The sequence below is a fragment of the Oncorhynchus gorbuscha genome, linkage group LG25 (assembly GCF_021184085.1).
Source record: "Oncorhynchus gorbuscha isolate QuinsamMale2020 ecotype Even-year linkage group LG25, OgorEven_v1.0, whole genome shotgun sequence".
Lineage (NCBI taxonomy): Eukaryota > Metazoa > Chordata > Actinopteri > Salmoniformes > Salmonidae > Oncorhynchus > Oncorhynchus gorbuscha.
Window position 1 is genome coordinate 20059796 of NC_060197.1, and position 25593 is coordinate 20085388.

The 25593-nt window shown below is 41.1% G+C and overlaps 1 protein-coding gene across 1 annotated transcript in view; it reads left to right on the plus strand.

Annotated features, from left to right (window-relative positions):
• Positions 1 to 24133, plus strand: part of lgi2a (leucine-rich repeat LGI family, member 2a) — a 39815-nt gene extending 15682 nt beyond the window's left edge. The window contains exons 3-8 of the mRNA XM_046329095.1: positions 8618 to 8689; positions 8885 to 8956; positions 10391 to 10462; positions 17401 to 17570; positions 18742 to 18906; positions 20369 to 24133. Coding sequence (XP_046185051.1) covers positions 8618 to 8689; positions 8885 to 8956; positions 10391 to 10462; positions 17401 to 17570; positions 18742 to 18906; positions 20369 to 21186 — 1369 coding nt within the window. The 3' untranslated portion in view covers positions 21187 to 24133. The remainder of the gene's footprint in view (positions 1 to 8617; positions 8690 to 8884; positions 8957 to 10390; positions 10463 to 17400; positions 17571 to 18741; positions 18907 to 20368) is intronic.
• The last annotated feature ends 1460 nt before the right edge of the window (positions 24134 to 25593 follow it).

A 25593-nucleotide genomic window follows, 5' to 3' on the forward strand; every position in this document is an offset into this window, starting at 1 on the left:
CCGTTGCTGACAGGTGTATAAAATTGAGCACACAGCAATGCAATCTCCATAGACAAACATTGGCAGTCGAATTGCCCAAATTTCTGCCCTGCTAGAGCTGCCCCAGTCAACTGTGGGTGCTGTTATTGTGAAGTGGAAACGTCTAGGAGCAACAACAACTCAGCCGCAAAGTGACAGGCCACACAAGCACACATAATGGGACTGCCAAATCTGTCCTTTGCAACACACTCTACAGAGTTCCAAACTGTCCCTGGAAGAACTGGTCATCGGGAGCTTCGGCCGAGCAGCCACACACACACAAGCCTTAGATCACCATGCACAATGTCAAGCATCGGCTGGAGTGGTGTAAAGCTTTCCGCCATTGGACTCTGGAGCAGTGGAAATGTGTTCTTTGTAGTGATGAATCACACTTCACCATCTGGAAGTTTGACGGACAAATCTGGGTTTGGCGGATGCCAGAAGAACGCTACCTGCCCAAATGCATAGTGTCAAATGTAAAGTTTGGTGGAGGAGGAATAATGGTCTGGGGCTGTTTTTCATGGTTCAGGCTAGGCCCCTTAGTTCCAGTGAAGAGAAATCTTAACGCTACAGCATACAATGACATTCTAGACGATTCTGTGCTTCCAACTTTGTGGCAAAAGTTTTGGGAAGGCCCTTTCCTGTTTCAGCATGACAATGCCCCCATGCACAAAACGAGGTCCATACAGAATTGGTTTTTCGAGATCAGTGTGGAAGAACTTGACTGGCCTTCACAGAGCCCTGAACTCAACTCTATCGAACACCTTTGGGATGAATTGGGACGCCGACTGCGAGCCGGTGTAACGGATGTGAAACGGCTAGCTAGTTAGCGGTGGTGCGCGCTAAATAGCATTTCAATTGGTGACATCGCTTGCCCTGAGACCTTGAAGTAGTGGTTCCCCTTGCCCTGCCAGGGACGTGGCTTTTGTGGAGCGATGGGTAACGATGCTTCGAGGGTGACTGTTGTTGATGTGTGCAGAGGGTCCCTGGTTCGCGCCCAGGTATGGGCGAGGGGACGGTCTAAAGTTATACTCTTACACCAGGTCGAATCACCCAAAATCAGTGCCTGACCTCACTAATGGTCTTGTGGCTGAATGGCAGCAATGTTCCAACCTCCACTCTTCCCAGAAGAGTGGAGGTTGTTACAGCAGCAAAGGGGGGGCCAACTCCATATTAACGCCCATGATTTTGGTATGAGGTGTTCGACAATACTTTGGTCATGTAGTGTATATGAAGTAATGAAAAATGTATCAGGGTTTTAAGGTAAGTGGTATGCTATTCAGCTAAAATAGTGTAAATTCTTTAAACAATGACAATGTTATTGCATTTGACATGATCATTTAGTACTGACTTTCCAATATGACCCCACCTGTGCTTTGAATTCACAACCTCTGGATTTGGAGTATGCTTTTTCTTTCTTCTGTGCCACAGTTTGTAGAATTTCAGAAGTCCCCTACACATGTATTAAATATAGTGCCATCTACACTGCTATTTTAATTATCAGTTAATCTGACTATTCTTTCATTCATTTCATTTATTTGAGGTTGGTTTTTTAGTATAGTTGTCCTAATGTTATTCTGTTTTAATGTTACTCCTGAATCACTATGATAAATATAATGGATTTTGTTGAGTGTTATTTTTTATTTTTTTTACCCCCTTGTTCTCCCCAATTGCCATCTTCTCTCATCACTGCAACTCCCCAATGGGCTCGTGAGAGGCGAAGGTCAAGTCATGAATCCTCCGAAACATGTGCTCGCTTAACCCAGGAGCAACAATTTGTCGGCTGAAACACTGTTCAACTGACTACCAAAGTCAGCCTGCTCGGTGCCCGTCCCGCTAGAGCGAGATTTGATCATAATGTAGGCCTGCCAGAGTGTCCTACCATCAAAAACAATGGAGAAAAATGAATCCCATTACATTTTAACATGAATATAGCTGTTAGATCGTTCAACCTACAGTAGCAGCAAATGTGTGGTGTTCAATGTAAGTCTAAATTCCATGAAACTTTAGAAGAAAAAAACATGCAGGACTTGACATTAACCTGTTTATCCACTTGTCTTTCAGACAATAAGATGATTCAAATCAAATCAAATCAAATTTATTTATATAGCCCTTCGTACATCAGCTGATATCTCAAAGTGCTGTACAGAAACCCAGCCTAAAACCCCAAACAGCAAACAATGCAGGTGTAAAAGCACGGTGGCTAGGAAAAACTCCCTAGAAAGGCCAAAACCTAGGAAGAAACCTAGAGAGGAACCGGGCTATGTGGGGTGGCCAGTCCTCTTCTGGCTGTGCCGGGTAGAGATTATAACAGAACATGACCAAGATGTTCAAATGTTCATAAATGACCAGCATGGTCAAATAATAATAAGGCAGAACAGTTGAAACTGGAGCAGCAGCACAGTCAGGTGGACTGGGGACAGCAAGGAGCCATCATGTCAGGTAGTCCTGGGGCACGGTCCTAGGGCTCAGGTCCTCCGAGAGAGAGAAAGAAAGAGAGAATTAGAGAGAGCATATGTGGGGTGGCCAGTCCTCTTCTGGCTGTGCCGGGTGGAGATTATAACAGAACGTGGCCAAGATGTTCAAATGTTCATAAATGACCAGCATGGTTGAATAATAGTAAGGCAGAACAGTTGAAACTGGAGCAGGAGCATGGCCAGGTGGACTGGGGACAGCAAGGAGTCCTCATGTCAGGTAGTCCTGGGACATGGTCCTAGGGCCCAGGCCAGTTGAAACTGGAGCAGCAGCATGGCCAGGTGGACTGGGGACAGCAAGGAGTCATCATGTCAGGTAGTCCTGGGGCATGGTCCTAGGGCTCAGGTCCTCCTAGGGCTCAGGTCCTAGGGCTCAGGTGATTGAAAAGGTTGTGTTTGATGCAAGAAACCACTTTACAAAATATAGTTAATTATTATTCCCATACCATTATTACAGAGAATCAGACAAATTATGCTACCCTCTGCCTACTGGCTACTTAGATTATTCAAGGCTGTCTCAAAATACAACATTGCCCCTTTAAGACATAAAGAAAAGCTCTTTACCTTACTCGCTTTTCAAAAATATCTAGAAATGCACACATTTTGTGCTCTTGTAGGAAGCAACCACTCCTAGAAATGAGCCTTAACTGTGCTAATGAATCACTAACTCGCAAAGAATATGAACAAATGTGCACAAGTGTCAACACGTGCACAAGTGACAATCTACAAGTGACCGTTCATGCTGTAAACACAGTCCTGTTCAAAGTGAATGGCACAGATCCATATAAGGCAATGGCTATTTGCATATACAGTGCATTCGGAAAGTATTCAGACCTTTTCCACATTTTGTGACGTTACAGCCTTATTCTAAAATAGATTAAAACACTTTTTTTCTTCATCAATCAACACACACTATAATACTATAATATACACCATAATGACAAAGCAAAAACAGTTTTTTTGAAGTTTATAAATAAAATAAAATAATAATAACTAATTTACATAAGTATTCAGACCCTTTACTCAGTACTTTTTCAAAGCACCTTTGGCAGCAATTACAGCTTTGAGTTTTCTTGGGTTTGACGATACACTTGGCACACCTGTATTTGGGGAATTTCTCCCACTCTTCTCTGCAGATCCTCTCAAGCTCAGCAGAGGGAACACCCCCCTATCCACATCGACGGGACAGTAGTGGAGAAAGTGGAAACTTTTAACTTCCTCCGCGTACACATCACGGACAAACTGGAATGGTCCACCCACACAGACAGCGTGGTGAAGAAGGCGCAACAGCGCCTCTTCTACCTCAGCAGGCTAAAAAAAATTGGCTTGTCGCCAAAATCACTCACAAACCTTTACAGATGCACAATCGAGAGCATTCAGTCAGGCTGTATCACCGCCTGGTACGGCAACTGCTCCGCCCACAACTGTAAGGCTCTCCAGAGGGTAGTGAGGTCTGCACAACGCATCACCGGGGGCAAACTACCTGCTCTCCAGGACACCTACACCACCCGATATCACAGGAAGGCCAAAAAGATCATCAAGGACAGCAACCACCCGAGCCACTGCCTGTTCACCCCGTTAGCATCCAGAAGGCAAGGTCAGTACAGGTGCATCAAAGCTGGGACCAAGAGACTGAAAAACAGCTTCTATCTCAAGGCCATCACGCTGTTAAACAGCCATCACCTACATTGAGTGGCTGCTGCCAACATACTGACTCTATCTCCAGCCACTTTAATAATTAAACATTGGATGCAATACATGTATCACTAGTCACTTTAAACTATGTCACTTTATATAATGCTTACATATCCTACACTGCTCATCTCATATGTATATACTGTACTCTATACCATCTACTGCATCTTGCCTATGCCATCGCTCATCCATATATATTTTATGTACATATTCTTATTCATTCCTTTACACTGGTGTGTATAAGGTAGTTGATGTGAAATTGTATTTCGCTGCACTCGCATTAACATCTGCTAACCGTGTGTATGTGACAAATAACATTTGATTTGATTTGAAGTGGGATGGGGGGGGGGGGCGTAGCTGCACAGCTATTATCAGGTCTCTCCAGAAATGTTGATCAGGTTTAAGTTCAGGCTCTGGCTGGGCCACTCAAGGACCTTCAGAGTTTTGTCCCGAAGCCAAAACCTGCGTTGTCTTGGCTGTGTGCTTAGGATCATTGTCCTGTTGGAAGGTGAACCTTTGCCCCCATTCGGAGGTTCTGAGAGCTCTGGAGCAGGTTTTCACCAAGGATTTCTCTGTACTTTGCTCAGTTCATCTTTCCCTTGATCCTGACTATTGTCCCAGTCCCTGCCGTTGAAAAACATCCCCACAGCATGATGCTGCCACCATCATGCTTCACCATAGGGATGGTATTGACCAGGTGATGAATAATGCCTGGTTTCCTTCAGATGTGACGCATAGTATTCAGGCCAAAGAGATCAATCTTGGTTTCATCAGACCAGAGAATCTTGTTTCTCATGGTCTGAGAGTCCTAAAGGTGCCTTTTGGCAAACTCTAAAAGGGCTTTAATGTGCCCTTTACTGAGGAGTGGCTTCCATCTAGCCACTCTACCATAAGGGCCTATTTGGTGGAGTGCTGCAGAGATGGTTGTCCTTCTGGAAGATTCCCCCATCTCCACAGAGGAACTCTGTAAGAGTGACCATCAGGTTCTTTGTTTTCTCTCAGACCAAAGCCCTTCTCCACCGATTGCTCATTTTGGCCGGGTCGGCCAGTTCTAGGAAGAGTCTTGGTGGTTCCAAACTTCTTCCATTTAATAATGATGGAGGCCACTGTGTTCTTGGGGACCTTCAATGCTGCAGAAATGTTTTGTTACCCTTCCCCAGATATGTACCTTGACACAATCCTGTCTCAGAGCTCTACGGACAATTCTTTCAACCTCATGGCTTGGTTTTTGCTCTGACATGCACTGTCAACTGTGGGGCCTTATATAGACAGGAGTGTGCCTTTCCAAATAATGTCCAATCAATTGAATTTACCACAGGTGGACTCCAATAAAGTTGTAGAAACATCAAGTATTGATGTGAGCTCAATTTCAAGTCTCATAGCAAATGGTCTGAAAACTTACAGTTGAAGTCGGAAGTTTACAAACCATCAAACAGGCAAAGCGTCAATTCAGGACTAAGATCGAGTCAAACTACACCAGCTCTGACACTTGACGGATGTGGCAGGGCTTGCAAACCATTACAGACTACAAAGGGAAGCACAGCCGAGACCTACCCAGTGACTCGAGCCTACCAGACGAACTAAACTACTTCTATGCTCGCTTCGAGGCAAATAATACTGAAACATGCATGAGAGCACCAGCTGTACCTGAGGACTGTGTAATCACGCTCTCCGCAGCCGATGTGAGTAAGACCTTTAGACAGGTCAACATTCACAAGGCCGTAGGCCAAACGGATTACCAGGACGTGTAATGCGAGCATGCGCTAACCAAGTAGTAAGTGTCTTCACTGAAATGTTCAACCTTTCCCTGTCCGAGTCTGTAATACCAACATGTTTTAAGCAGAAGCAGACTACCATAGTGCCTGTGCCCAAGAACACTAAGGTAACCTACCTAAATGACTACTGACCTGTAGCACTCACATCTGTAGCCATGAAGTGCTTTGAAAGGCTGGTCATGTCTCACATCAACACCATCATCCCAAAAACCCTAGACCCACCCCAATTTGCATACCGCCCCAAAAGATCCACAGATGATGCAATCTCTATTGCACTCCATGCTGCCTTTTCCCACCTGGATAGAATGAACACTTATGTGAGAATGCTATTCATTGACTACAGCTCAGGGTTCAACACCATAGTGCCTTCAAAGCTCATCAATAAGTTATGGACACTGGGACTAAACACATCCCTCTGCAACTGGATCCTGGACTTCCTGACGGGCCGCCCCCAGGTGGTAAGGGCAGGTAACGACACATCCGCCACACTGATCCTCAACACAGGAGCCCCTCAGGTGTGTATGCTCAGCCCCCTCCTGTACTCTCTGTTCATTCATGACTGCACAGCCAGGCACGACTCCAACACCATCATTAAGTTTGCCGACAACAACGAGACTGCCTATAGGGAGGAGGTCAGAGACCTGGCCGTGTGGTGCCAGGACAACAACCTCTCCCTCAACGTGATCAAGACAAAGGACATGATTGTGGACTACAGGAAAAAGAGGACAGAGCATGCCCCCATTCTCATCGACAGGGCTGCAGTGGAGCAGGTTGAGAGCTTCACGATCCTTGGTGTCCACATCACCAACAAACTAACATGGTCCAAGCACACCAAGACAGTCATGAAGTGGGCACGACAAAACCTATTCCCCCTCAGGAGACTGAAAAGATTTGGCATGGGTCCTCAGATCCTCAAAAGCTTCTCCAGCTGCACCATCTAGAGCATCCTGGTTGCATCACTGCCTGGTATGGCAAATGCTTGGCCTCTGACCGCAAGGCACAACAGAGGGTAGTGTGAATGGCCCAGTACATCACTGGGGCCAAGCTTCCTGCCATCCAGGACCTCTATACCAGGTGGTGTCAGAGGAAGGCCCTAAAAATGGTCAAATACTCCAGCCACCCTAGTCATAGACTTCTCTCTGCTACCACAAGCTACCGCTTGCCACCAAGTCTAGGTCCAAGAGGCTTCTAAACAGCTTCTACCCCCAAGCCATACGGCTCCTGAACATCTAGTCAAATGGCTACCCAGACTATTTGCATTGCCCCTCCCCCTTTCCACAGCACTGCCACTCTCTGTTGTCATCTATGCATAACTCTACCTATATACCGTTATATGTACATGTACATAGTACCTCAACTAACCGGTGCCCCCACACATTGACTCTGTCCTGGCACCCCCTTGTATATATTGTTATTTTTTACTGCTGCTATTCAATTACTTATTACTTTTATCTCTTATTCCTATCTCTATTTTTTTAAACAGCACTGTTGGTTTGGGACTCGTAAGTAAGCATTTCACTGTAAGGTTGTTGTATGCGGAGCATGTGACTAATAAAATGTTATTTTATTTTATATTGCGTTGATTCGAGCACAATTCACACAGTAGAGCTAAACATTGATAGTGTTAACTAAAGGGGAAAACTAAAGAGTTGAGTGAAGTTCAATCTCACGCTTCTCTGCGCGGGCTGATATTTCTTCTGTGCGGCACTCAGAGGGAACATTACCTACAGGTGTAATCAGTCATTGGTACAGACATTGTGGCATAGCAGACAAATTGGAATGTCGTGAACCTAGAGGTTGTGAGTTCAAATCCCAGGTGAGGACATGTCAATAATAATTACTGTATGAATAAACTTACACAATGTATGTCAAATTGTGTTAAATACAAAACCTCCAGGGGACCATAACATCCCAAGAATGTCCTTGGGGATGTCCAGGGAACTAGACAAAACCTCTTGGGTACAATGACAGAATGTCCTGCTGACTTCGGGTGACCATTTTATGACGTCCCGGGGACATACTAACGGCTCATTATTGTTAGCAGGGTATATCCTTATTATGAAAGTGAGGAATACATAAATGGACACACTACCAGTCTGTAATAAGTAGGCAATTTTAAGGATAGATGCCTTGTTCCAGTGTAAGGTACAGTTGTCCAACAGCAATTTACATTTTAGTGCAAGCATGACATTGATTGTGACCCTCATGTTTATAAAAAGGCTTATCATAGGAAAACTGTACTTTTGAGCTCATCTCAGATTACAAGGTCACAAAAAGGGAACATGGAGATACTGTATTGTCAGTGATATACTGGAGGACAGAGGTAGATTTATCCTCAAACCTAAACATCCCCACGCTGGGTAACACTATGATATCACTATAGTGAGATGACCATCGTTTGAGGAAACAATTTTGACTTAATTTTTGGTTGCTATTCTTAGAAATTAACTTAACCTTTTAGTTGTATAGTATATATCATGTTAAAATATCAGTGATTCTACATGTGAATGTTTGTCAATGACGTGTGACATTAAATGTTATGATATAATGAATTAAAATAAATCATAATTATACATTTACTTTTTAAACTACAATGTCTTTCTATATTTGCACTTGTGTTCAAAGTAACTAACTGTTTATATATTTTTATCATAGACTTCTTAATTCAAATTCAGTGATGACAATAAGGGACGATGCATTTTCTGGCCTTCCACACCTGGAGTACCTGTAAGTGCCTTTCCCTTCATTTACTCATCTTTAAAATAATGATATACTGAAGTTAATTTTGTTGTTCAAGAAATGAGATACTGAGTAACTGTATCCCTTTTATTATAGTCAGGATTAATTCTACGATACATTAGCCCCATGTGATCACACAATCCATTTTCTCTTTTGAAGTGCTGTATAACCTTTGTTCTTTAGGTTCATTGAGAGTAATAAGATAGAGACGGTCTCCAAATATTCCTTCAGAGGACTCAGGGACCTGACTCACCTGTAAGTTCAAATAATCATTATTGTCATTAGAGGAAGTTAGATTTAACAACTTTATGTTCGATGGTTCCACACTTTCAAAGTAATCTATGGGCCAAGACTATGAATTTCAGCTAACTTTACCCACCACTAGCTAACAAGCAATGGAAGTGATAGGAGCAATCAACAACCACAAAAAATCATGGCCAAATCAACTGAAATCAACTACTTGTGGTTTGACATTACGTGACCTGACCGAATTCAGATAGAAATTTTGAGTTATAGATCTGTCATTCTAATTGAAGGTAAGTGTGATAAGTGTGTGTGTTATTCTGTGTTGTTATACAGTATGTGTTCTATTTCCTCCTTAAGATTTGTTTTTGTTTCTTTTTGTTCACCAGATTCTACAATATTGTTGGTTATTGAAAATATATTTCACAACGGTATAGTTGGTACAATGATTCTCTACAAAATACATTGCTTGTTTTGTCACAAAAACTGAAATTAGGTGAACATTTTAGAATTTTAGCAACCAGTTAATGGCAGAGAAATTTCTACATAATGCAGCTTTAAAAGTGATTAGGCCATTTACAATCACTTCCATTGATTGTTAGCTAGCGGTGGCTAAAATTAGCTGACGTTTATAGTGGTTGTTTAAAGAAAACTGAACTATGGATTATAGTATCTTCTGGCCCATAGACTACTTTAATAAGGGCGAGGAACCATCTAACTTTAAGTTGTTGAATCCTGAACTTCTCCTTTAATTCCAGTGAAGAAAATGTATGTTTGGGGATAATGCAGTAGTATTTTAGCCCACATTGTCTTCTTACCAGGGAATTACCAGGTCTACAAGGGCTTACCAGAGCTACAATGATATTCTACCCGAAATGCAACCTAATGGTTTCCCACTTATTTTCCACTTAGTAGTAATGTATTAATGTCAATTGAAGGCTAAGGGCTCTACTTTTAGCTTGTCACAAGGCAGTGCTATTGTCAAATGCAAGTAGGTTGGCCATTTTGGCTAATACTGGTGCTGTTATTTTCTATCCATATCGCCACATTTAATGATCTAGTGCTGTCAAAAACATGATTTCCCTGTTTTTCATATATATTTCCACACTATGAGGTTGGAATAATACTGTGAAATTTAGAAAATTATGACAATGCCATTTTAGTGCAAGAGCTGTTTGAAAAGACCACCTGAAATTTCAGCCTGTTTTGGTGGGATGGAGTTTTAGTCTGCCTGGTAATGTTGAAGTGTGTGAAAACACAGACTACTACTGAATTTTTTTAACAAATAATTTATGAACATACAATATTATATGTGAAAAAAATATTTTACCATTTTTGGGTATATTTTTTTCTGGAAAATCTTTCCCTTTGGCCCTCTGTATTTCCATGATGATTAATTGACAGGAATATCTGCAGAATGAATCTGACAATGCTGTTTTCCCTCAGGTCTTTGGCAAACAATAAATTAAAAGCGTTACCCAGGGATTCCTTCATCGACCTGGACTCATTGATAGAGCTGTGAGTTGTTATGCATGTGCATTCGATGTGTAGTGATTCTTTCTTTAACTGTATAAAACATGTATGATTGCTTTCAGGATAACTTCAACAAAGGCAGTTTTCAAAGAAAGACTTGAAGTTCTTTTTTTTCAACCAAATCTCAATTTTATGTAAATGGTATGTTATAGAAGAGTTCAGACACTTTTTTGCCGATTTTAGTTTGTTATGAGAAACTGTTTTGAGAAACTTGTTCTGCAATTCCAGGGTAGGAATAAAATATGTATTTTTACACTCTCTGTATAGTGAAGCAGGTCTTTATATGTTGTACATATAAAATTGTGTCATACCAAACTTTTTTGGCAACGTTATATTCCATTGTGTTTGACTCGAGCAATACTTTTCTGGCTAGCCAGCCCATGCGCACTCTTCTATAATGTGTCATTTACATAAGAAATAAAAATTTGGTTGAAAAAAAGATGAACTTGTCTTTTAAATGTTTTCTTTAATGCTGAGCACAGCTCCCAGACTGTCTGCAAATGAACAGCAATGGCAAACCTTGCATGTGTTGCAGCTGTATTATACATACTGAATTGCTCATTTCTCTGGTTAATTTAACCTATTCTAATATTCATGCAGGGAAAGTCATCTAAAAATCATTATTTTGAGTAATCCAATGGATTACATTACTAATGACAATGTTAAACATGTAATCTGATCTATAATGTAATACAAACCATCAAAATCACAATTGGAAAAATGTTCATCAACATAACATTGAAAGTAATTTTATGTTTCTCCTAAAGGTAACACATACAATTAGTTTATTTTGATGAGTTCTTGAAAGAAACATGTTCTTGTAAGGATGAGTTGGAGGTGGAAATGAAGAAGGATTCTTACACCCCTAACCACTATTTGAATGCCATTCTTACTCTAGGTTTGTTTTGAGAACGGCATTATTCCATCTGTATCGTACAAATCTACAATCAAGCCTATTCCAAAATCCTCAATAAATGGCCCTAAAATCCCATTGAACTACAGAGGGATTACTCAAATTAGTACTGTATATAAATTGTATTCCTTCATTCTAAATAAAAGGCTCTCTCACTAACCAGAACTGTCTGGTCAGCTTGCTGATGAATAGAATGGCTTTAGGAAAGTCAGAGCCTATATAGACCACGTACATGTACACTGAGTATACAAACATTAACTCAATTAACGCAACTCAATATTAGGAAGCTATTCCTAATGTTTGGTATGCTCTGTGTATACAGTATACTGTCTCTAAAGTAATCCGAATGATAGAGAGAGAACCAATTTTTGCCTGTTTTATTGATTTTCAGAAGGCTTTTGATTTGGTTAATAGAAACCTTGCTTTTAGACAAAAATGGGAATTGATGGAAGATTCTATGATGCAATTAAAGCCCTGTGTAGATGCCCAGTTGCCTCTTTACAGGTAAATGAACAGAGCACTAGATGGTTTCCCACTCTGTTTGGGCTCAAACAAGGTGAGGTGCTCTCCCCAACGTTATTTGCCCTTTTTGTTAACAACTTGGCCCATCAAATCAAACATGAACATTTAGGAGTTAAACGAAATGACACGACTCGGGACACTACTGTAATTAGATGATATTGTCCTTGCAGAGACTGAGCATGATTTGCAGTGTATGTCAATCTCTGGTGTACGAAGTGGAGATAGTGATCACCAAGATAAAACCCATATAATGCACTTCAGGAAAAAGTGTACAATAAGAAGTAATCATTACTTTTCTTAAGGAGCAATATGTGTAAAGTACACTTGCTCATATAAATACATTGGTTTCCTTTTTGATGAATACATGACCTTTGAGAGGTGTATAAAGTCCATATCTGATTCTGCAGGTAGAGCGTTGGGGTCCATTGGTAGTAAATTGGAAATCTGTAAAGACCTTGGCTATTGTACATATTCACAAGTCTATAATTCATATGTGTGTACTATATTAAACTATGCTGCTGAAATCTGGGGTTGTAAAGAAACCAAAAGAACTAACTCAATTCAAAACAGAGCCATAAGATGCTTCCTTGGAGTGCATAAGCCTTGCTATTCAAGGAGACATGGGATGGGAGCCCAACGAAAAAGGACAGAGGGGTGAAAGTATTAGGTTATGGAAATGTTTTATCGATATGCATGAGGACAGAGTAACAAAAAAGGAGTTTCAACTGGGATTACATTTACATTTACATTTAAGTCATTTAGCAGACGCTCTTATCCAGAGCGACTTACAAATTGGTGCATTCACCTTATGACATCCAGTGGAACAGCCACTTTACAATAGTGCATCTACATATTTTAAGGGGGGGTGAGAAGGATTACTTTATCCTATCCTAGGTATTCCTTAAAGAGGTGGGGTTTCAGGTGTCTCCGGAAGGTGGTGATTGACTCCGCTGTCCTGGCGTCGTGAGGGAGTTTGTTCCACCATTGGGGAGCCAGAGCAGCGAACAGTTTTGACTGGGCTGAGCGGGAACTGTACTTCCTCAGTGGTAGGGAGGCGAGCAGGCCAGAGGTGGATGAACGCAGTGCCCTTATTTGGGTGTAGGGCCTGATCAGAGCCTGGAGGTACTGAGGTGCCGTTCCCCTCACAGCTCCGTAGGCAAGCACCATGGTCTTGTAGCGGATGCAAGCTTCAACTGGAAGCCAGTGGAGAGAGCGGAGGAGCGGGGTGACGTGAGAGAACTTGGGAAGGTTGAACACCAGACGGGCTGCGGCGTTCTGGATGAGTTGTAGGGGTTTAATGGCACAGGCAGGGAGCCCAGCCAACAGCGAGTTGCAGTAATCCAGACGGGAGATGACAAGTGCCTGGATTAGGACCTGTGCCGCTTCCTGTGTGAGGCAGGGTCGTACTCTGCGGATGTTGTAGAGCATGAACCTACAGGAACGGGCCACCGCCTTGATGTTAGTTGAGAACGACAGGGTGTTGTCCAGGATCACGCCAAGGTTCTTAGAGCTCTGGGAGGAGGACACAATGGAGTTGTCAACCGTGATGGCGAGATCATGGAACGGGCAGTCCTTCCCCGGGAGGAAGAGCAGCTCCGTCTTGCTGAAGTTCAGCTTGAGGTGGTGATCCGTCATCCACACTGATATGTCTGCCAGACATGCAGAGATGCGATTCGCCACCTGGTCATCAGAAGGGGGAAAGGAGAAGATTAATTGTGTGTCGTCTGCATAGCAATGATAGGAGAGACCATGTGAGGTTATGACATAAATGGGATAAAACACACAATTACCCTTGGACAAAAGGAACTCAATTACATATGTTAGGAAGCTGATCTACAACACATATTTAGAAACAAGTTACGATGCAATGTCATCCTGATCAAACACAAGTTAACCCTTAGCTACAAAGAAAAATGATCAACTGATAAGTCGGAACTTTACATACACTTAGGTTGGAGTCATTAAAACTCATTTTTCAACCACTCCACAAATTTCTTGTTCACAAACTATAGTTTTGGCAAGTCGGTTAGGACATCTATTTTGTGCATGACACAAGTAATTTTTCCAACAATTGTTTAAAGACAGATTATTTCACTTATAATTAATTGTATCACAATTCTAGTGGGTCAGAAGTTTACATACACTAAGTTGACTGTGCCTTTAAACAGCTTGGAAAATTCCAGAAAATTATGTCATGGCTTTAGAAGCTTCTGATAGGCTAATTTGAGTCAATTGGAGGTGTACCTGTGGATCCAAGGCCTACCTTCAAACCTTCAAAGTGTCTCTTTGCTTGGCATCATGGGAAAATCAAAAGAAATCAGCCAAGACCTCAGATCATTTTTGTAGATCTCCACAAGTCTGGTACATCCTTGAGAGCAATTTCCAAAAGCCTGAAGGTACCACGTTCATCTGTACAAACAATAGTACGCAAGTACTATGCTCAGGAAGGAGACGCGTTCTGTCTCCTAGAGAAGAATGTACTTTGGTGGGAAAAGTGCAAATCAATCCTAAAACAACAGCAAAGGACATTGTGAAGATGCTGGAGGAAACAGGTACAGAAGTATCTATATCCACAATAAAACGAGTCCTATATTGACATAAACTGAAAGGCCGCTCAGCAAGGTAGAAGCCACTACTCCAAACCGTCATAAAAAAAAGCCAGATTATGGTTTGCAACTGCGTAGTACTTTTTGGAGAAATCATACTTTTTGGAGAAATGTCCTCTGGTCTGATGAAACAAAAACTGTTTGGAGGAAAAATGGGTAGGCTTGCAAGCTGAAGAATACCATCCCAACCGTGAAGCACGGGGGTGGCATCATCATGTTGTGGGGATGCTTTGCTGCAGGGGGGACTGGTGCACATCACAAAATAGATGGCATCATGAGAAAAAATGATGTGGATATATTGAAGCAACATCTCAAGACATTGGTCTCAAATGGGTTTTCCAAATGGACAATGACCCCAAGCATACTTCCAATGTTGTGGCATAATGGCTTAAGGACAACAAAGTCAAGGTATTGGAGAGGCCATCACTAAGCCCTGACCTCAATCCTATCGAACATTTGTGGGCAGAACTGAAAAAGTGTGTGCGAGCAAGGAGGACTTACAAACCTGACTCAGTTACACCACCTCTGTCAGGAGTAATGGGCCAAAATTCACCCAACTTAATGTGGGAAGATTGTGGAGGCTACCCAAAACGTTTGACCCAAGTTAAACAATTTTAAGGCAATGCTACCAAATACTAATTGAGTGTATGTCAACTTCTGACCCACTGGGAATGTGATGAAAGAAATAAAAGCTTAATAAAGTGGTGACCTAACTGACCTAAAACACTGAATTTTTACTAGGATTAAATGTCAGGAATCATGAAAAACAGAGTTTTTAGGTGTTTGTAAATTTCTGACTTCAACTCTGTTTTTATATACATTACCAGTCTGAAGTTTGGACTCACCTACTCATTCAAGGGTTTTTCTTTATTTGTACTATTTTCTCAATTGCAGAATAATAGCTATGCAATTATGGAGTAACAAAAAAAAGGGTTAAACAAATCAAAAAATATCTTAGATTTTAGATTCTTCAAAGTAGCCACCCTTTGCCTCTATGACAGCTTTGCACACTCTTGGCATCATCTCAACCAGCTTCACCTGGAATGCTTTTCCAACAGTCTTGAAGGGTTCCCACATATGATGAGCACTTATTGGCTGCTTTTCCTTCACTCTGCGGTACAACTCATCCCAAACCATCTTAACTGGATTGAGGTCAGGTGATTATGGAGGCCAGTTCATCTGATGCAGGACTCCATCACTCTCCTTCCTTGTCAAATAGCCCTTACACAGCCTGGAAGTGTGCTGGGTCATTATGTTGTTAAAAAACAAATGATAGTCCCACTAAGCCAAACCATTTGGGATGGCATATCGCTGCAGAATGCTGTGGTAGCCATGCTCATTAAGTGTGCCTTGATTTCTAAATAAATCAATCATCAACAGTGTAACCAGCAAATCACCCCCCTATCGTCACACCTCCTCCTCCATGCTTCATGGTGGGAACCACACACGCAGCGATCATCTGTTCACCTACTCTGCGTCTCACAAAGACACGGAACTAAAAATCTCAAATTTAGCGCCATGATGTACACCTCTTTGTACACTCATCAGACCAAAGGACAGATTTCCAGTGGTCTTATGTCCATTACTTGTGTTTCTTGGCCCAAGCAAGTCTCTACTTATTATTGGTGTCCTTTAGTAGTGGTTTCTTTGCAGCAATTTGACCATGAAGGCCCGATTCACCCAGTCTCCTCTGAACAGTTGATGTTGAGATTTGTCTTTTACTTGAACTCTGAAACATTTATTTGGGCTGCAATTTCTGAGGCTGGTAACTCTAACTTTTCCTCTGTAACTCTGGGTCTTCCTTTCCTGTTGCAGTCCTCATGAGAGCCAGTTTCATCATAGCGCGATGATGGTTTTTGCCACTACACTTGAAGAAACATTAAAAGTTCTTGACATTTTCCAGATTGACTGACCTTCATGTCTTAAAGTAATGATGGACTGTCGTTTCTCTTTGCTCATTTGAGCTGTTCTTGCCGTAATATGGACTTGGTCTTTTTCCAAATAGGCCTATCTTCTGTATACCTCCCCTACCTTGTCATAACACAACTGATTATCTCAAACACATTGAGGAAAGAAATTCCACAAATTAACAAAACACACCTGTTAATTGAAATGCATTCCAGGTGACTACCTCATGAAGCTGGTTGAGAGAATGCCAGGAGTGTGCAAAGCTGTCATCGAGTCAAAGGTTGGCTACTTTGAAGAATCTCAAATATATTTGTATTTGTTTAACACTTTCTTTGGGAACTACCTGATTCCATATGTGCTATTTCATAGTTTTGATGTCTTCACTATATTATTCTACAATGTAGAAAATAGTCAAAATAAAGAAAAACCCTGGAATGAGTAGGTATGTCCAAACTTTTGACTGGTACTGTATGTGCATATATAATTGTCATCATTTTATTTGGATACAGCCAATAAAGTGTTTTATAAGCCCATGTGGGCTGGGAATCAGGAAGATGCATGACATTAATGTAAAATCAATCAAATAATCAATCATACAATGAAAACAATAACAGACCCTTTAGTGACGCCAAATTTTACACTAGTTAAGGGGGTGGAGTCATCATCTAATAGAACGAATTGGAGTCTGTCGAACAAGTAAAAGCGAAAGCAAGAGAGCACCCGACCTCGAAGACCTACATTTGTCTGTAGGCGTCTGAGAAGAATATGATGGTCAATAGTATCACATACTGCACTTAGAGGGAGACGCATGAGTATAGAGAGAGATGCTCATTTGTATATTTTATAAGTGCGGGTTCAGTGCTGTGGCGACTGATAGGTTTCATTGACAGAATTGGAGTTTAGAAAATCTGTAAACTGCTGGGCTAAGGTATGGTTATGCTGTGACTGATATCTGGTTGTCTGTCCTTGCAAAGTGACCTGCGAGGAAATGCCTTTGAGTGTGACTGCCGTGCGAAGTGGCTGATGATGTGGCTGAAGAGCACCAATGCCACGGTTTCCGATGTAATTTGTGCCGGACCCAAAGACATGAAGGACAAGCGACTGAACGACATGGCCAGCCTGCACAATGAATGCATCTCCACTGGTGAGGGAGCTGACTAATTGCAGTGGTAGAAAAAGTATCCAATTGTCATACTTGAGAAAAAGTAAGAGAAAATTGCTTATATTAAGCAAACCGAACGGCACCATTTTAATTACATTTTTTATTTACAGATAGGCATATTCCAACACGTGTGTTTAATGAATCCACCAGATGAGAGGGAGTAGGGATGACCAAGATGTTCTTTTGATAAGTGTGTTGAATTGGACCATTTTCCTGTCCCACTAAGCATTCAAAAGGACCGTTTTCCTGTCCCGCTAAGCATTGAAAATATAACGTGTACTTTTGGGTGTCAGGGAAAATGTATGGATTAAAAAGTACATAAATTTCTTTAGGAATGTAGTGAAGTAAAAGTTGTTAAAAATATAAATGGTAAAGTACAGATACCACAAAAAACTACTGAAGTAAAAATACTTTAAAGTATTACTTAAGTACTTTACACCACTGCTAATTGCCATTGTCTTATTTGAGCCCTCCATCATAAGGCCTACTTAACATAAACTCATTACAATGATAATATAATTTATAAGAGTTTCCATAAACTATGAGAAGCATATTATGCATAACCATAGTTGCACTTTGTAGGTTATGAGGAAATTCTCAAAACAACTGATGACAACAGTTTACCTGACAAGACTGAAGTCAAACATTACAGTTTTGAATTTATGTGCAATTTACTTTTATTGTTGCCTGACGACTGAATTTAATATAGCTGCTCTATCGATCACTACATTTACATTTAAGTCATTTAGCAGACGCTCTACATACAGGACATTGTCTGAATCTGTCAGTCGTTTGTGTGACTTCAAAATGAGGGGCGTCCTACAAAACAAATTAATCAGCAACAGTTGATACAGTGTTTGGGTTTTTCATCACTGGTTATTTGGATAAATCACAATTTTGCAGGTGTTATCATCTTTCAAATTCCAGAAGGGGAAGGGACATTCAGCCAGTAACGTGCAAAGAGAGAGGGTGTAGCTCCTCGTTCCAGTTCCACTTCTCATACTAGCATCTCTTCATATCTTAACACGTGTGGACCCAGAACTTAATTGAGCAGCTAACCAATTACGTGAAACTTTAGTTCAAGATTCGTTTACACTACACAACATGTTTTATTACAAATCATACTAATGCTAAGATTGCTCACTCTCCACAGATTTTATCCACCATCAGTCGGTGCCATCAGAGTCTCTGTCTGTGGACACATTCTCTTATAAAAATGACGTCTATGTGGCCATCGCTGCACCCAACACAGAGAGTTGTATGGTTTTACAGTGGGACCACATTGAGATGAACTTCAGGACTTATGACAATATCACAGGTATTTGGTAACATGACATCTTATGTCACTGAGGCTGACATATTCCTCTCTCAAACACACTTGTGTGCAAGCGCACAGTAACATTTCAAATGGACAGGATGAGTGAAATTATTATTTGCAGCACGATTTATGTTTTAACTTATTTTTTTAATGGGAAGGATGTTTAATTTAACCAGAGTGTTAGTATACATGCAGATACCTAGTGACACTGTACACACAAACTTTATTGAGCTCCAGTATCATATTTCCCATTTTTTTAAACATTACAATGTGTTTACTGATAACGTGTGTGTTGGCGAGAGGAAAATGCTGCCCTGAATGTCAAGTGACAAGATCACTGCTGAAATATTGGTGAGTATTTATATGGGGATGAGGTAGTTGGGTGGGCTATTTACAGATGGGCTGTGTACAGGTGCAGTGATCGGTAAGCTGCTCTGACAGCTAATGCTTAAAGTTAGTGAGGGAGATGTAAGTCTCCAGCTTCAGTGATTTTTGCAGTTCGTTTTCAGTCATTGGCAGCAGAGAACTGGAAGGAAAGGCGGCCAAAGGTGGAGTTAGCTTTGGGGATGACCAGTAAAATACACCTGCTGGAGCACGTGCTACGGGTGGGTGTTGCTATGGTGACCAATTAGTTGAGATAAGGCAGGGCTTTACCTAGCAAAGACATATAGATAACCTGGAGCCAGTGGGTTTGGCGACGAATATGAAGCGAGAGCCAGCCAACGAGAGCATAAAGGCCGCAGTGGTGGGTAGTATATGGGGCTTTGGAGACAAAACGGATGGCCCTGTGATAGACTACATCCAATTTTCTGAGTAGAGTGTTGGAGGCTATTTTGTAGATGACATCGCCAAAGTCAAGGATCGGTAGGATAGTCAGTTTTACAAGGGTATGTTTAACAGCATGAGTGAAGGATGCTTTGTTGCGATTTAATTTTGGATTGGAGATGCTTAATGTGAGTCTGGAAGGAGAGTTTACAGTCTAACCAGACACCTAGGTATTTGTAGTTGTCCACATATGCTACGTCAGAACCATCCAGAGTAGTGATGCTAGTCGGCCGGGCAGGTGCAGGCAGCGATCGGTTGAAGAGCATGCAATTAGTATTACTAGTATTTAAGAGCAGTTGGAGGCCACGGAAGGAGTGTTGTAATTGCATTGAAGCTCATCTGGAGGTTTGTTAACACAGTGTCCAAAGAAGGGCCAGCACTATACAGAATGGTGTTGTCTGTGTAGAGGTGGATCAGAGAAGCACCAGCAGCGAGAGGGACGTCATTGATATATACAGTGATATACATAGAACATAAATTGTGCTGTATATTTATCAGCAATCATTTTGTGGTTTATATCTAATGCAGTTTCTCTTCCTTATCCTTTATCAATATATCAATATATTTCCAGTATTTTAAAGCCAATAAACTATCATTTGAATTTCTAAATGTGTTTATTCTTTGTCTCAAATCTTAGGCCAGTCAATCGTTGGGTGCAAATCGGTCATCATCCAGAACCAGGTCTTTGTCATCGTGGCCCAGCTCTTTGGTGGTTCTCACATATACAAATTTGATGAAGACCAGAGCAGGTTCAGCAAGTTTCAGGATATTGAGGTATCCAAGATCTCCAAGCCCAACGACATTGAAGCCTTCCAGATTGCTGGCGAGTGGTTCTTTGTGATTGCCGATAGCTCAAAGGCGGGGCTCTCCACTCTCTACAAGTGGAACGACAAGGGCTTCTACTCCTATCAGTCCCTGCATGAGTGGTTCCGTGACACTGATGCTGAGTTTGTGGATCTGGATGGCAAGTCCCACCTCATCTTGGCCAGCCGCTCCCAGGTTCCTGTAATCTACCAGTGGAGCAGGAATGCCCAGACGTTTGCCCTGCAGGGAGAGATCCCCAACATGGAGGATGTCGTGGCCGTCAAGACTTTCCGAGTCAAGGAGGACCTCTACCTGGCCATGACGCGCTATATAGGTGACTCTAAGGTACTCCGCTGGAGTGGCAAACAGTTTACGGAGATCCAATCCCTGCCCTCAAGAGGTGCTATGATTCTCCAGCCATTCTCCTTCAAAGAGCGCCACTATCTGGCCCTGGGCAGCGACTTTACCTTCTCACAGATCTACCTGTGGGACGCTGATAAGAAACTCTTTGAGCGCTTCAAAGAGGTGTACATCATGGCGCCACGTTCCTTTACCGTGGTATCCACCGACCGCCGGGACTTCATTTTCTCCTCCAGCTTCAAGGGCAATACACAGATCTTCGAGCATATCATAATCGACTTGAGCTTATGAGATTTCCAGGGCTTCAGCCCCTGCATCTTATGTCTTCCATTATAAACGTTGACATTTTTGTGGGGGAAAGGAGGGAGAAGGGTCCAAGAGAGGGAGAGGTAACTCAAGCAGCATTATCAAATATTTTTTCCTATTAAGCACCTCTTGTGTTTGTATACCATTTTTAAGTCGGTCATGTCCCTACTGTTCTATGGACTTTTACGCACAAGTAATCTCGGTTAACCAGAACTAAAATCTCAAGTCATTTGGTCACCTCTGTGATTAAGTTGTGGTCCATACGTGGTAGTCACGGTTTGCAAAGTCTTGCAAAAGGAAACTCTCAGCCAAGTCTTTTCCTTTTCCACAATGTACATTGCCTTATCAGCACAGGCGTTTTAGTGTTTTGTTTGTCCTGCTGCTGCGCCACCTCGCTATGAATAGTGATCACTCCCAACTGCTTTGTAGATACAGGGAAAAGTCGCAGCAGCACAAACCTTTAATAACAATATTATGTGACACAAAACCATTGTGATCCCGAACCCAGAACTCTTAAACAATCATTAGCACTACACATTTATGTTTGTATTTTGTTTATATCGTCTATATAAGCAGTTTCACAAATGTTTGGGGATTTACAAAAGTTTTCATTTTTGTTCTTTATTTCACATAAATGTACAATTACTCAAGACCCTAAACAAGTCCTTGCTGCAGAGTACAACTAGATATGTGTGTATTGATTGACTAAGGGCTATATTCAATCAGATCTGCTTTAGCCAACAACCATATAGCTTATTTCTGGGGCTGTGTCAGAGGTGGAACTGCGTTAGAGCTGTCAAATCCACAAGCAGCACATGGTATTATACCTAAAGCAGACATTGCCATTGGCTGCATGGAGTCACATTACGAGAAATCCCATGCAGCTTTGTTGACAAGTTCAAACACTGGAATGTGAGATGTAATCTAGAGCTCAATTAGGCTGATAGACATTTTTTTTGTTTGAATGATTTTCAATTTGAGCATCATTATTTCTACAGTGTATATATATAGCATTCACTTTCTCATTCTGAACTTGTGGTTGTGGCTTCGTAACAATGATCTGCTCATCTGCTCACCGATTTGACAGCTACAGCGCAGTTACACCTACAAAACATCAGTAATGCGGGTTTTGGCTGTTGCCGGTTAACTCTTGATCTGATTGAGTCTCTGCCTGAGGCATCATCATAGATATTGACTATGCTAGTTTGATTATTAAAAACATTGACCAAATAAGTCAACATTAATGCTCTACAGATGTATTCTTTTGAAGAATAATGATACATATTAACACAAACTTTCTGACAGAAAGTATGATCGCATTCTCCCTCCATATTGCACAGCTTGTGCTTTGCTGGTCAGTCTCATGTACTAACTCATTGTTATCAACTCTGTGAAATTGTCTTAAGTGGATCAAGCTCTGCCTCAAAACAGCAAAGTTACAGTTGGTGATCAGAGTTCAAATGAAAATGTATCATTTGTTTTGAAGAGAACACAGACACTATAATTGTATTGTAGTTTTTTTTTACATACATATCCCAGCCTCAAATGTAACATTTGCATAGTATATAATTTTACTGGTAGTGTATTTAACCATCATATGCCAATATTTGAGCCATACCTCCAACAATTAATCTTCTAAAGAAACACATGTATGCTGCGGGGAACTGTCCACTGTAAACTCCTGTCTTGCGGACTAGTAAAAATAGCTTTTCATAGAAACATATATATGAATGTTCTCTGCATGTTGATAAACGACTAAGAGTATGAGTCTACTTTAAACTATAGGCTGCTAGAGGAAATTCCTGCACAGCCTACAGGTTCTCAATTATCATTTATTTCACTAGCAGGTTGAAATATCCAGTATACAACTGTGCATAACCAGCTAGCATTAGTATGGTGGCTAAGTGTGACATGTTTGCCTATGGGAAATCCTAACAGCTGCTTAAATTGTTAGCTGAGAGTTAAACCAGACTTGTTCCTCTACATTAGCCTCTAATATGCTACATTGTAAGCATGGCCCCAATGAGTTCAGACAAGTTCATGTACTGCATGCAGTCATTATTGATAGGGTTGAGTAAATATTTTAGCAAAACACTGACCCTTCCAGCGTCACAGCTCTGTAAATAACTAGATGTCTGTCTATCAGATAATGGCATGTTTTATGCATTTTATAGATTTAGTCAACTTATAACCTGAATATAGTCAAAAGACCAGGCCAAATTAATTAGAAGTTCAACAGTCACCGACAGAGATTTAGCATTGTAAAGTATTTTTTGCGTGATTTCCCACAGCAATTGTTTATGCCTAAAGTTTTGATCTGTGATGTTCTTGCATGAACAGATGACTTGTGTAGGTAAATTATAATGATTAAATAGTCAATTAGAAAGTTGTACAGAATAATGCTGCCAATATTTTAACCAAAACTAGAAGGCATGAACACATCACTCCAATGTTATACTAATTTCACTGGCTGCTTGTAAAGTATCTGTCTAATTTTCAGATTTTACTCTTAACTTTTAAATCATTGCATGGCCTTGCCCAGTCTTATCTGACATGCTCGTTTCATATAACCCAGGGAGAAAGCTCCGCTCCCAAGCTGGCCTGTTGACAATACCAGTAGAACTAAGGCCAGGAGCGGAGCATTCTCTCTATCAGAGACCCTTAGCTATGGAGTGACTTACCCTGTTAGGTAAGAGGGACAGACACAATTGAGGTTTTTAAATCATACTTGAAAACCCACCTTTTTACTCTGCCTTTAAAATATGGTTTTGTTGTTATTTTAGCATCCTTTTTTCCTTCATTTCTTTTTCTTAGTCTTTTTTGCCTTCCGTTTAAAAAAATCTCTTACCTTTTATTTATTTTTACTGTAATATGTGATGTGATTTTAAATGCACTTAAAATAAAGTTTGATTTGATAAATGATGTTACTATACAATGTATTCAACTTTCTTGACTGACACATGATCACAGAAATTTCAAAGCTGAGCAATGGGGGGTGACATGTGACTGACAGGTATAGGTAAAAAACATACCAAACATCGGTTTATTATTTGCCATAATATTCATGCGCTGACGACCTGGAAATTTCTAGCACATGCTTAATGTCATGGTAAAGCCCACACAATTGACAGCTCATTATTCTCAGAAGACTAGCTGGTCCGGACAGCCTCTTCCTGTTTCATAATTTGTTAGTTTTGAACGTATAACCAATGGCAGCTATGGTGACACTGCCATGTTGATCTGAGCTTTGCTGTTGGAAAACCACTACAGTGTCCAATTTCTGGCTGTCGCAGATGTACCCCCCCAATCTCACTCGTCAACTTTCGTCTACAGTTAGCTTCGTTAACCTTACTACTAACACACCCATTGGCTCCCAATCGACAAGGATGCTGCCTTCAAAATGGGCGTATTCCACTCCTAAGGTACCTTTAAAGAACCACAACAGTGAAAATACCCCTTTTCAGCTGAAAGACGATGCCCAGAGCTTACTCGTGATGTTGCACAACAATTTAAGTTAATAAGTCTTCGCGAGTTGAGACTGAGCTGAGCCAAACAGCCTTTTGAAGTCCACTTGGGTGCCCGAGCCATGGAGCAAATAAAAATAGGGGGTGCCTATCATAAGTATTCATCCCCCTTGGATTTCTTCACATTTTGTCAGGATCTTTATAGGACAATGTCAGGACTTTAATTTTACTAGTCCTTAGGATGTTGCATGATGGCTGCTTGGGAATGTTCTCTGGGGGACGTTTGGTAGTTCCTTGTAAGTTATCAGGACATAACTGAGGACCATCTTAGGATGTTTGTAAGATGTTCTCAATACATTTGTTTTACCAGTCGTCAGGATGTCACGTGATGGTCCCAGCTGTCCCAAACACTTATAAGAAAGGCAGAGTGGGTAATTTGTTAAATATATATACTATATATACACTTTTTATTGAAAATGTATTAAGTTTTGTATTTGTTTTGTATTTTGGGGAGCGGGTACATTATCCATTTCTATGTATAAAATATGTACCCGTAGGCTGCCACTCAAAAGAAAAACAACAGTAAGGAATACTTAAGAGTTTAACCTTTTGTAACTAGGGGGCAGTATTTTCATTTTTGGATAAAAAACGTTCCTGTTTTAAACAAGATATTTTGTCACGAAAAGATGCTCAACTATGCATATAATTGACAGCTTTGGATAGAAAACACTCTGACGTTTCCAAAACTGCATTGATATTGTCTGTGAGTGCAACAGAACTGATGTTACAGGCGAAACCCAGATAAAAATCCAATCAGGAAGTGACGCATTTTTTAAAAAACGCCTCATGCCAATGACTCCTTATATGGCTCTGAATGAGCTACGAATGAGCTTACATTTTCTACGTATTCCCCAAGGTGTCTACAGCA